Raw genomic sequence first — 13,007 nt, 5'->3', positions numbered from 1 at the left:
TAGACAATACATTTATCTCAAAATACATTTGGACAGCAGTAACTTAGGGACATTTTGACAGGAGATGTTGAGCTGAATAAGAATCTCCACAGAGAAAATCAATTGGGACATTAAAAAGCACAGTTGTACGTGGTTTGAAAAAGTGACTCAAAGAATGCATTAATATTGTTCATTCTATATCTCTTCTTCCTTGTCTTTGGAACAACACTGACTGCAATGCAATTCAAAAAAAATAGTGCATAACTGCATTTTGTAAAGGTTTAAGTAATATGGTACAGTGGTCTGTACCCAGCAGGCATTCAATAAGGACTACTGAATGAAATAAATGAATAAAGCCTCTATGAACAACAGTGTTGATATCACAGTTCCGGGATTTAATTGGGAGAGAAGATTTTGCTCTGCAGGTGGGCCAGAAGCCCAAGACTCACAACTGACAGCTCCATCAGCAGAATGCCACCTACTCAGACTCTCAGACAATCCAGAGTTCCACCCCATATCTTGTGCTCGATAATTCTTCTATTAGTGGCAAGAGCACGGGCTTGGGAGTCAGAGGAAGGTGGGCTCTAATCCCGCCTCTGTTGCTTGTCTGCTGTGTGACCTTGGGCAAGCCATTTAACTTCTCTGTGCCTCAGTTACCTCATCTGTAAAATGGGGATTAAGACTGTGAGCCCCACATGGGACAACCTGATTACCTTGTATCTATTCCAGAGCTTAGAACAGTGCTTGAAACATAGTATTTAGCAAATACCATAATTATTATTATTGGCTCATGAATCCACATCCCACACTGCACTTCTACACCTTTGACTCCCTCTTGAAGCCCCCAACACCCAACCCTCATTTCCCTCCTAGCCCCCGATGACCTCACCAACTATTTTGCTGGGAAAAACCAAAGCCAGATAAACCTCCCCTATCACCCTCTAAAACCTCTTCTCTGCTTCTTCATCTGTCTCCCAGGAGATCTCCTATGTGCTCCTTAAATCCAGCCGCTCTACCTGCACCTCTAAGCATGGCATAGTGGATAGAGCATGGGCCTGGGAGTCGGAAAGTCCTGAGCTCTAATCCCACTCCACCACTTGTGTGCTCCGTGACCTTGGGTAAGTCAATTCACTTATCTTGGTTTCAGTTCCCTCATCTGTACAATGGGCATTGACACTATGAGCCCCACTTGCGACAGGGACTGTGTCCAACCCAATTTGCTTATATCCATCCCAGCTCTTATTACAGTGCCTGGCACACAGTAAGCGTTTAACAGATACCACCTCTAACCCTACCCCTTTGCTTCAAAAATCATTTGTATCTATATTCCTCCCCTCCCTCGCTGCCATCTTCAACCAGGTCCCTTATCCTCTACCTCACACATTTTAAAAATGTCTTCCCCATTTAAAAAAAATCCCTCTCTTGACCACCCAATAGCCTCTAGTTAACTGCCCATCTCCCTCCTCTTATTCCTATCTAAATTCCTAGCTCATATACAGCTGCTGCTTCAATTTCCTCTCCACCACTCCCTAGTCAGCCCTCTGCAGTCCAGATTTTGATCCACTCACTCTTCTGAGCCTGCTCTCTCCAAGATCACTGGAAAACTCCTACAAGCGAAATCCAGAGGATTGTACTCAATCCTAAACCTCCTCAGTCTCACCACTGCTTTTCACGTTATTGATCACTCTCTCCTCCACGAAACACTATCAGGCTTGTTTTGCTGACAGTACTATTCTGGTTCTTCTCCTTCTTCTCTGATGGCTTATGTTGATCACTGAAGGGAACGTTTTTCTCAGAGCAAAAGGGGAGGGGGTAGGAAAAACCCAAGAAGCTGCTAGAAAGGGGATTTACTCCCAGAGATCCCCACTCCCTGAGGGAAAGAACACAGCCAATCACGGGGAAAGATCGAGAAAGGAGGAAAGGGAACTAAGTAGTTGGGGAAGAAGGTTTCAGGGATGTGATCCTGGGAAATCGGGACATGGAGAAGGCTTAAGCTGCCTCTCAGGCAATTAAAGAGAGTAGCCTCCAGGATATCTCTATTGTCTCTGATTAAGGTTTGTGATTAAAGATCCAGCCATAATATCTGATACAAGTCCTGAAGGACTATTGAAATGAGTAAATTCATTAACTGGTATGGTTCCTTTACAGAACCTTTATTCCTAGTGAAATTGCACACATTTTGCTTGGGATCAAGATGGAGAAGGAAACATATGGGTCCACACAAACGGGCAATACTTCACACAAACACACATGTGCACACACACTCAGAGCTAGCACCCCCTTTTGCCCACATTTAACCAATTAATGAATATTTAAATGTAAAATTGGAGGGAATAGAGAAAAATAAGAAGGGAAGAAAAAACTTATTCAGATTAGCAAGAAAAAGGTGGAAAGAAATGGGATGAGGGGCCATTGTTACTCAAGATGTGCCTATCTGATATTAAACATGACATAAATGCATATATAAAATAATTTAAATTATCCTGTCACACTCTTTTCATCTTCACTCAGAATTAAGACTGAATTCATAATTTCAACATCAGCTCTATTTCCATTTCATGGAATTCAACAAATTTCCTAACACATTATATTACCTTATGACTGCAAACATGGAATTGAAATTCTTGCACTCTCGACAGTGAAGGGCAATCTTGATAAAATGCTTAACGATCTTCATCCTTTTGAGCTGATTGGGTTCGGCCAAAATTTCTGTGGCCACCCAAAATGTTTCTTGGTTAATTATGTCCTCAAATTCTTTCAAGTGAGCGTTTCCTGTTTTGGAGTCCAACTTATAAAGGTCATCAATGTATTCAGTAGGTTCAATGTTGCGAAATAAATCAAAGTCTCTCATTGATAGCTGGGTTGCTACTTCAATGGTGCTAAGCTGCAAAAGGGAGATATGGCTTTCTCTAAGTAACTCTTGTGCGTCCTCATCTGAGCATAAGGTCTCTGTTTCCATGTTATTTTTGAGATAATACCTTTAAGTAAATGAAAGGAGAAAACTGTTACAAAGTTTGGTAACAACTGATTGCCTAAAATTATTTTTCAATAGCTATGTTTTTGCATTCAATGTAACAAATCACTGACAAACTGCTACATAGTTAAGTATCGACATTCTCATTGAAGGTTAAATCATCAGTACACAAAGAGGAGCCAGTTTAACCCCCAAAACGTCTTAACCTATTGCTAAGCACAACTGTAAAAGAATTTGGGAGCAATCACCTCTTAGCATATGATCATAAGATGTCTGATCATTTCTTATTAGACCGCTTTAAAGAATAAATAGAAACTGCTGCTGTCGGTAAAATCTGCACATTCAGCAGTTAAATTTGAATCTTTCCCATCAATCCCATATATGTGAGCTCTTGGGCAATTTTCACTTTTTCAATTTGGTCTTTCTCATTCATGAAGGTGAATTCTACCAGAGTTTTGGAAAATTAAAAACAAAAAACAAAAGAACACCCAACACAAACCACTTTTGGTTACTATATCAGTAGGTGTGTCCAAAGGCCATTCACTGGCTAAATTTTTCTTATCTATAAAACTTCATTATTTTATACTCTAAATTATTCCCTCCCCCTAATTTGGGCCATTCAAAAAAGCAGTATTGATTTAAGAGACATTAAAACTGCAATTCTATAACTGGAAAATTCAAGAAGCACATTAAGATACTTCTTTTAGTGCTCCTCTGAATTATTTCTTCTAAATAAATGTTACACTTTAAAGTTGTATAAGCATTGGTAGCAACTGAAGGACACGTTTCTCCTTTGGGCAACGTACAATGAGCCAAGGCAATGAAGAATCCTCCATTTCCAATGGAACACAAAGTATTTTAATTAGAAAATTACTGTGTTGCGTATTTCCTTTTGCATAAAAAGGGACATATTTACCTTCCATTCAGTTGAATTCTATCTGCTAATTTGGAAAATTGGTCTGGAAGTCTTCTCTGCTTTATGACTCCTTCAGGACTAACAGAAACTTCACAGAGAGAATAATTCTCAGGGGCTCCAGTCAAACTGAATTCATGCACCGAATGACAAACGACCTCTTTGGCAGTAGTGTCCTTACTAATGATAATATAGCAGCTTTGTTGATCTGCTTTGAAAACTCTTATAACTTGATCCGGAATGTCTAAAACATAAAAACACCATTTTCATTTTCCTAAAGAATTTAACTTTTTCATAGGTTGGAAAAAAGCACAGATATGTTTACAAAGCATACACATGCATGCAATGACTTTTTAACAATGCTAATTATTTATTACAAGTAATATGAATCTAATAGTAATTTTTGATAAAGTTTCATCTCAAGGAAATTAATGGAGAATACTTAATAGATTACAGAACACTGATGTAATCACCCTTAGTTTAAGAAGAAGACTCTAGACTGGAAAAGCAATAATAGAATCAGAAGAATCAAACATTTCAATTCCAGAGTATCCATTATCCCCATAAAATCCATGGTACGGCTCTGAGAAAACCTTGGCATCTTAGGTTCAACCAATTTATCACTTTGACTTTTATTTCCCACCTCTTGGCTGAGGTGAGCTAGGCAGGACCTTTCGGAGGCAATGAAGCAGTCTTAATAGAATCATCTGAAATTATTTGTTCTCCCCAAATCTATACCACAATACATCCTATTCCCAATGATTGTGCTAACGAGGGGGAGGGAAGAATGAAAGTCACAGTTGTTAGCTTCCATCTGCTTTTCCAAATCCTTTTAAACTGGACTGCTAACAGGGAATGAAAAGGACTGACTTTGGTCTACCTTTTTTTTCCAGGTTATTAGCATATTAGGAGGGTACTGAGAGGCACTAATCCATTAACTGATTAATCAGTCCCATTTAAGCATTTTGGTGGAATACTGAAGCTTTTTTGGTGGAAGCTGAAACTGTGACACTTTGGATCACCAGCTAAATCTGTAACTAATTAAACTTAATATTCCAGATCCTAGAACAAATGTAGTAATGCACAGCAAAATTAGGAAATCAGAACATTTCATACTTTGGGCGGGGAGAGAAAATTGAAGTCTTCTCCTAGAGAAATAATAGCAATTAAAAATAGTTAAATAACTTGAACCTTGAATCGAGGAGACATTTTGTTGCTCCCACAAAATTAATCCTACCATGAAAGAATGTACAGTCCAGACTAGGAGAATGAACAAAGGAGTGGAAAAACCCCAACATCCATCTCTCCCCTCCATTTTACCCTTGGAGTTTCTTCCCTTTCTCCCTTATCACCTCTAAGGGATAAACCATGATGAATACCTCAGAAAGCCAGAGATATGACCCAAACCCTCTGCTCAGAAGTCCTTCCAGAAGTGCATCAGCCTTATATAACCTACAGCTCCCAAAGATCCCTTACCTCTCCCTCTTCATACCATTCATATACCTGTAAAACAACCAACCCACCTTCAGCCTACGTTTGGGTACCGAGAATATGTAGACACAAGGTTAAATCTACACTATAGTCCATACTTAACGTAAGAGAAAAAATCCAACTCCCCCCGCCCCAAAATGCTAAATAATCCTTCTAAAGGCACCATTAATGGAAGGCATGGAAATTCTCCATCTGCTGAAAGTGAAAAAGGAAAATCAGAACAGAAAGCCAAATTGAGATTGTGAAAGGTCTGAGGAGTCCAAATGTTCAGAGAATCAAAAGACAACGTTTAAAGTACCAGCAATTCACCAATTAGTTAGGTTCCTGGCTCTGAAACTCTTGAGTTCCTTTTAATCCTGTGCCAAACACAGTTTGTGTTCCCAAAGAAAAATGAATGCAACAACTTGGCCAAGCTCTTTTGTGAATAAGTTGTGAAGCTTTGGCTTTCGATGAACAAACTGACAGAGAAACAATTCTGACTAGGAAGTGAAGCACTAAACAAGTTCTAAAAATATAAATGAATATGCAGATATACAAATTTCTATGTCTATATATACACACATCTACTTGCATGTCTACCCTCCACATTCAAGGATAACAGGTTGCTGGCACAGTGATTCTGTCAGGGTGTGGGGACATTGTTAAAAGAGTCAAATAATCCTAAAGCACCCTAAATTGTGGCAAATTTTAGAGGATCAATGTCTTCACAGAATGTTTGAGGAGCTTTCAAGGTTTTTTCCCCAGTGGCGAAGTACTGGATGGCCAAGTTCATTTATGGAAGCACCACTGAAAACAAGGTACCCAAGTGAAAGCAAGAGTCATAAGTGTATAATCAGCCTACATGGTTTAGGAGTCCACAAATATCAATGCACACACACACATAAAAATGTATTCTGATTTTTTGATGGTATTTGTTAAGAGCTTACTATGTGCCAGACACTGTACTAAGCACACATGTAGATTCAAACTAATCAGATTGAATGTAGTCAGTGTCCCACATGGGGCTCAATCTTGTACAGATGAGGGAATTGAGGCCCAGAAAAGTGAAGTGACTTGCCCACGGTTACACAGCAGACAAGTCGAGAAGTCAGGATTAGAACCCAGGTCCTTTGACTCCCAGGCCCAGGCTCTTTGCCTTAGGCCATACTACTTCTCTGCTCTGACACTCCGTGACTCTGCTTTGTTTAAGTACACTTAAAACTTGAGTGAAAATATGAAAAAGAAAGCAAAAGATATTACAATGTTACTGCTTTAACTAATGGATCTTCTTCCCTTTTATAAAAAGGATTAGATAGCCAGTGTACATAGCTCCATTCCCTTTCCAAAATGAAAACTGATCCATGATAAGTTCAGGGGCAATTTAATTTTTAAAACCCAGGCACAATTTTCCCACATTCTTATGCAATTTGCCAAAAACCTTTTGGGTCTCATGACAGGGATTAAATTTGAAACATTGAGTTTTACACAGAAAGGCTAATTCAGGTGTTTTATCATTTGGATCTGGGGCAAAATTTGACTCCAGGCCTGAGGCTGAGAGGGGATAATTGCTTTTCACACCTTCTCTTTGCAGTTCACCACAGAGGGAGGCTATGTATGTCTGTGTGCCACTTGGAGGGGAACCAGTCAATCAATCAGGGGTACTTATCGAGCGCTTCCTGGGTGCAGAGCACTGTAAAGAGCACCTGGGAGATCACACTACAATAGAGTTGGTAGACACATTCCTTGCCTACCCAGGAGGAGGCTGGGTGTGTGTAGGTGAAAAAGATTAAGCAGAAGCAGCAGCAGACAGACCATAAATGGAGGGGGAGGGATGCAGCAAGGAAAGTATTATTGGCTGTTTCAATTATCCTCACTAATGGCCCCTCTGACATTAGCATGGATAATTGAGAATGCTCCATAATTATAATTTATCAATCATAAAGGGGACTGATAACATTAAAAAAGGAAATATGACTACAATTTTGCCCAATTCAATTTCCTTTCAATAATAATTGGGTTTTTAAAAGTTAATTTTCAGTATGAAAGCATTGTTTTAATTAAACCAAATGCACGGTTTAATACAAATGGCTTGGGTACCGTGAAATTTTTATAGCAATTATTGCTATAGCTGAAATGATAAATCTGTAAACCCAATCCTGAAGGCAAGTCAAAAAATACCATAATTGTTTCCAAGGAATCCATGCAATGCAAAGAACATGCACCCTTCACAATACTTACAGTAAAAACCAACAGCTGCAGGCAGCAAAAACAAAATACAAAACTGTTCATTTCTAAAATGCCAATCCCATAATTAAAAGCAATACACTGAACTGCTGGGAAGATTTTTTTTCCTCTATCCCTCAGTTCAAAAATAACTCCTTGCATGCAGCGTGAACAGAATTGGGATCTTTAGTAATAAAGATTCATCAGCCTCAGCAGGTGTCATGATCATTCTGTATATTTTTATCACCTGTTTCCTAAACAGTGCTCTCGTGAATAGTTCTGCAGGTAATGGATTTGGAGTTAAAATAAGATAGGGATATATCAAAGAGCTTCTATGCACAAGTCAAGATATAAATAGCATCAACCACTCTAAATGAAAGGAGCTTTTTAAGGCAATATGAACTTACCTCACCATACCGAAGAGCTTAAAGAAAGACTTTAGAATAAACATTTTAAATATGAAGACCATATAGAATTTTGCTATACATTCTAAGAGAGCTTTTATCTTAAAATTTTATTTCCTCCAGCCCTATGTGGCTTTGATATCAGAAAAATAGCCTTCATTTACACACGCACATTTACCCAAATATGTAAGATGTATGGGTACTTTGTGAACATTAACTTAATAAAACTAGTACAAAAAATGATACTAGCAATATGATGAAATTATATAGGACTTATTTCCTACAACCGTTTCACATCTAGAAGCAGTGTGGCTTAATAGAAAGAGCATGGGCTTGGGAGTCAGAAGTCGTGGGTTCTAATCCCAGCTCCGCCAATTATCAGCTGTGTGACTTTGGGCACATCACTTAACTTTTCAGTGCCTCAGTTACCTCAACTGTAACATGGGAATTAAGATTGTGAGTCCCACGTGGGATAACCTGATTACCTTATATCTACACCAGTGTTTACAACTGTACTTGGCACATAGTAAGCACTTAACAAATACCATCATTATTACCCATTATTTCATTTACTATCACAACATCCCTGCACACTGGGGCAGGATGGATGTTAACCTTGATTTACAAGGGAATGAATTGAGGCCCAGAAGCGGTTTAAATGACTTGCCCATGGTCATGTAACAGGTCAGTTCTAGAACTGGGTTTAACACTCACACCACTGGCTCCCAGCCAGGTATCCTTTCTGTAGACCACTGGGTCTCTGCTAGCGATGAAGCATAGTTTCATAGTTCTGTCAGTCTGTGCTGTACTTATACAAATACACACACAAAATGGACTCCCAAAGAATAAAGTTTAGCTTCCCTGAAACTGTAGCCTTCACCATTAAAAAAAAACTTCCATAGTAAAGCCAATCATTTTGAGAAACGTTGGGTGATGGTGGTTAGTTGAGAGAACAAATAAAATCCATGTAAAATAAATAAAAAACCTTCAAGTGTAACTGAAGCATCTTACTAATGGAAACATTAGTGAGATTACATTTCACCATACATACTGGAGGCTTAATGAGTACAACAGTGAAATCAAAATCTTGGAAGAATGTCAACATTTTTGAAAGTAACATCTGATAGAAAATAACAGCTTTCACCTTATGAAATGAGAACACCAGAACCGCTTTGGGAAAACAAATGCCATCATTTTGTACATCTAGGAGGAAGCCATTCTAAACTATATTCACATTAAAATCCGCCCCTTGAAAATTCACCAGACTGACCTATGGCACAATGACTGACCACTGAGGCAGACATTTTTCCTAATTAGAATTCACACACATATGGTTACCTGATGGGTTGGAGAAATCCAACATGCTGGTGGTGGGCTGCAGGAGATCAGGGCTGCTTGACGAGAGAGTTCCAGGAATAGGCATTATAGCTAGACTGTGCCTACATTGTCTCGTTCCAACAATGCTGTCATCTTGTGACTGACTCACGCTACCATCGCTGCAAAAGAGTTTCAGAAATTATCACCATTTGAGGTCCATTATTTAAAAAAGAAAGAGGAGAGGAGGGGAGAAGGAAAAGATCAAGGAAGGTAAGAGAGCACTTGAGACTATGCCCCTTATATCGCACTCTCAGCAAGTGCTTCATACAATAGGGGCTCAGTCAATGGTATTTATTGAGTGCTTACTGTGTGCCAAGCACTATGAGCAGCTATTGGACAGTAGAATACAATACAGTTGTAGACACAATCCCTGTTCATGAGGAGCTTATAGTCTTTAGGGGGAAGTAGGCATTAAAGTAAGTTACAGTAGGAGAAAAGTCTAGGTTAGCTCAAAATCTACGTTAGCAAGGAGGCTGATGTTACAGTCACCGTGGGATAGGATAAGTGCTTGGATCAGCACTGAAGTGGTTTGGATGGAGAGGATAAGGTGGCTTCTGGAGCAATTACGAAGGTAGAACTGACAGGATTTGGTAACAGATTGAATATTTATTCATTCATTCATTCAATAGTATTTACTGAGCACTTACTATGTGCAGAGCATTCTACTAAGCGCTTGGAATATACAATTTGGCAACAGATAGAGACAATCCCTGCTCAATGATGGGCTCACAGTCTAATCGGGGGAGTCTAATATGGGGGAGGAGTGAGAGATGAGTGGAGGATAATGCCAAGGTTACAGATTTGTGAGACATGGAGAGTGGTTGTGTTGACTACAGTGAGGGGGAAAGTTGGGATGGAGGAGGGAGTTAGGGGGAGGGTAGTATTTGTGTGGGAAGAGTTGTGTTTTGGACATGATATGGTTGAGGTGTCGGGGAGACATTCAAGCAGAGGTATCCTGAAGGCAAGAAGGAGGAACTGTGAGACTACAGAGGAGAGGGGTTAGGGCTGGGGAGGCAGCATTTGGAATCAACTGTGTGCAAATGGTGGTTGAAACCATGGGAGCAAATGAGTTATCTGAGGGAGTTGAAAGAGATGGAGAAAAGAGAACCACCCAGAACTGAGCCTTGAGGGTTCCCCCACAGAGTCAGAAGGTGGGAGACTGAGAAGGAGCATGAGCTAAGAGCTAGGAGAGGACCAGCAGGAGAGTGGCATTGAAACCAAGGTTGAATAAAGTTTCTAGGAGGACCAAGATGGAATAGAGGCCATTGTATTTAGCTGAAGAACTCAATGAATTAACCCCACCTCTTCCAGCTGTGCTGTCAAATTCACCCTTCTGCTCCTCCTCCCCTGGCTCTCAGGAGTCTTGATGAATTAACTACCCCACCTGATGAATTGTCACATTTTCACCCTCACCCCACCCTCCTTCTGTGGTCCCCATGGCTAACACTGCGTACATGACTATCATGGCTTTAACTGTGATTAAAGAAAAAATTATTTCCTCCTCAAAAACCAGAGTGGGGTAATTATGTGCAGAAGGCAATTATGCAAGAAAACACACCACTGTTAAAATACAAGGTAAATAAGGTGGAAATCCTATAATCATAAGAGCAAAATGGCAGTTTATTGCCACTAAAATCAAATGGGAAGTCTTTAATTCAACATAAAGTACTAAAATGGCGAGAAGCATGCTTTTTAAAAAGCAGAGTTTGCAATTAAAATGAACCCATAAGTGATTAAAATGCTTAGTAACGAACATGCATGCCACCTAATATTAAAGAAAAACCCCAACCAACTTCAGTCATATGTAATCATACCATTGATGCATGAAGAGTTTGGTGTGAGAGAAACCTGTTAGAAAGGACTGAACTCATAGTAACCGCAGGACTGAGCATTCATCCTGATGTTCAACATAGATTCACAGGGATGGCCAAACAGTAGCCCAAACAAGGCAACTTAATAGAAATTTTCCCAAAAAGGGAGACTGCCCAGCAAAACAAACTGCAGCCTCTATGCATGTAATCATTATGGAAGGATTGCACTCAGTGCCCCAATGGGAACTTGGCTGGGAGAGAAGAGAGAGTGTGAGTGCGGTTGGCTGGGCAAACCACTAGCACTACAGAATCAATCCCTTCAAACAGATCTTATTCCTTCCGGCAAGGTGCTCCATTATCACTAAAGGGTGGTTTGGGAAAATCATTCAGCAGTCCTAATGCTGTCTTTTATTTCTCAAGTTCCTGAGGAATTTTATAACTGACAACTAAACTCATCAGGTAAAACTTTGTTTCTCTCCATTTAACTTCAGCATATTACAATCCTGCTTCTCCTTGAGACCTTCCTCTTTCTCAATTACCTGCGCACTGGTATCCTTATCTGGTGCCCAAAACCAATAGGTCTGGAAAGGAAGCCCCTCAAAATAGATTCGGGCATCACTTCTTTAAGATTTTCCATCTGATACCTTTTTTGGGGCAGATGTACAAACTAGTACATGCTGGGGCAGCAGGGTTTCTGAAGTGGTGAAGTGCACTACTGTCAATGACAAGCAACAAAAATAGCTATTCTGTTCTACTCTGGCAAAATCTATTTCTTGTCCCACACTCTGAACTTGAGGGCTCCATGAAATAAATAAGCCCTTTATAAAAATGCCACATTATAAGGAGGCTATATCCACAAGAAAATGAGGTTTGTTCTCTGTGAACACTGCTTATATTAGCAGTGCTTTTTATGTCACCATTGAAAAACACGCCACACCATGTTGGTGCTTTTAGCAAACTCCAGAAATCAGATTATATTCATATATGTGTGTGTATATGTATGAGTATATACATAGATATACATATATATATTTCTGTATTATAGGGATTTATTAAGTGGCATGGCTGCAACTAACTTTTCTCTTTGTCAGTAAAAGAAAGGCAGCATATTTGAATGGAACAGATTGATCCTGCAATATAATCCTCAAAGCCACAAGGGAAAAATAGGCAACTAATGCAGAAAATCTGGGTCTGGGACTCCTTCTGGAAGCAGCGTGGCTCAATGGAAAGAGCTCAGGCTTGGGAGTCAGAGGTCATGGGTTCGAATCCCTGCTCTGCCATTTGTCAGCTGTGTGACAGTGGGCAAGTCACTTAACTTCTCTGTGCCTCAGTTACCTCATCTGTAAAATGGGGATTAACTGTGAGCCTCACGTGGGACAACCTGATTACCCTGTATCTACCCCAGCGCTTAGAACAGTGCTCTGCACATTGTAAGTGCTTAACAAATACCAACATTATTATAACAAAAGGCAGGGTATGTGAATTATGGAATGATTCTTCCACATATTTCCAGGAACATACAAAAGATGTTATCACTCTTATGTAACCCCAACCGCCACACTTTAGCCTAGCAAATTTGGACCTGCCCTTCATTGTGTTCTAGAGGGGAGGGAGAAGGGAAGAAGAGGAAAAGAGAAAGAGTGAGCAAACTCATCTTACTTCTACTGCTGTAATGTGGAATGAGCCCAAGTACAGAACCAACAGAGTACTGGAGAATTTCCAAAGCCGAGGCAGCAGATAATTCAGAAAAAATTTAACAAACCAAGTCACATCTGAATTAGCCTTGGTTTTGGATCATTCAATCTTTTGTGTGATCTAAATTCAAATTTGCCCTGGTAAAAGCAATAGTTGGAAAA

General features: G+C 39.8%; 1 protein-coding gene across 15 annotated transcripts in view; it reads right to left on the bottom strand.

The window, feature by feature from the left end:
* The window catches only part of RAPGEF6 (Rap guanine nucleotide exchange factor 6), a 287,050-nt gene that overhangs the window by 41,426 nt on the left and 232,617 nt on the right, over positions 1–13,007 (bottom strand). For 8 of the 15 annotated variants that reach the window (XM_029050266.2, XM_029050275.2, XM_029050270.2 and 5 more), the window contains 4 exons: positions 9,302–9,459; positions 7,575–7,589; positions 3,870–4,110; positions 2,574–2,957 (listed from right to left, as the gene is read on the bottom strand). In XM_029050266.2, the coding sequence (XP_028906099.1) occupies positions 2,574–2,957; positions 3,870–4,110; positions 7,575–7,589; positions 9,302–9,459 (798 nt within the window). The remainder of the gene's footprint in view (positions 1–2,573; positions 2,958–3,869; positions 4,111–7,574; positions 7,590–9,301; positions 9,460–13,007) is intronic. The other 7 variants (XM_029050267.2, XM_029050271.2, XM_029050269.2 and 4 more) reach the window with 1 other exon arrangement.

This window comes from Ornithorhynchus anatinus, chromosome X1, assembly GCF_004115215.2.
Source record: "Ornithorhynchus anatinus isolate Pmale09 chromosome X1, mOrnAna1.pri.v4, whole genome shotgun sequence".
Taxonomy (NCBI): domain Eukaryota; kingdom Metazoa; phylum Chordata; class Mammalia; order Monotremata; family Ornithorhynchidae; genus Ornithorhynchus; species Ornithorhynchus anatinus.
The sequence above is the reverse complement of the archived record's forward strand: the minus strand, read 5'-3'. Positions and strand labels throughout refer to the sequence as shown.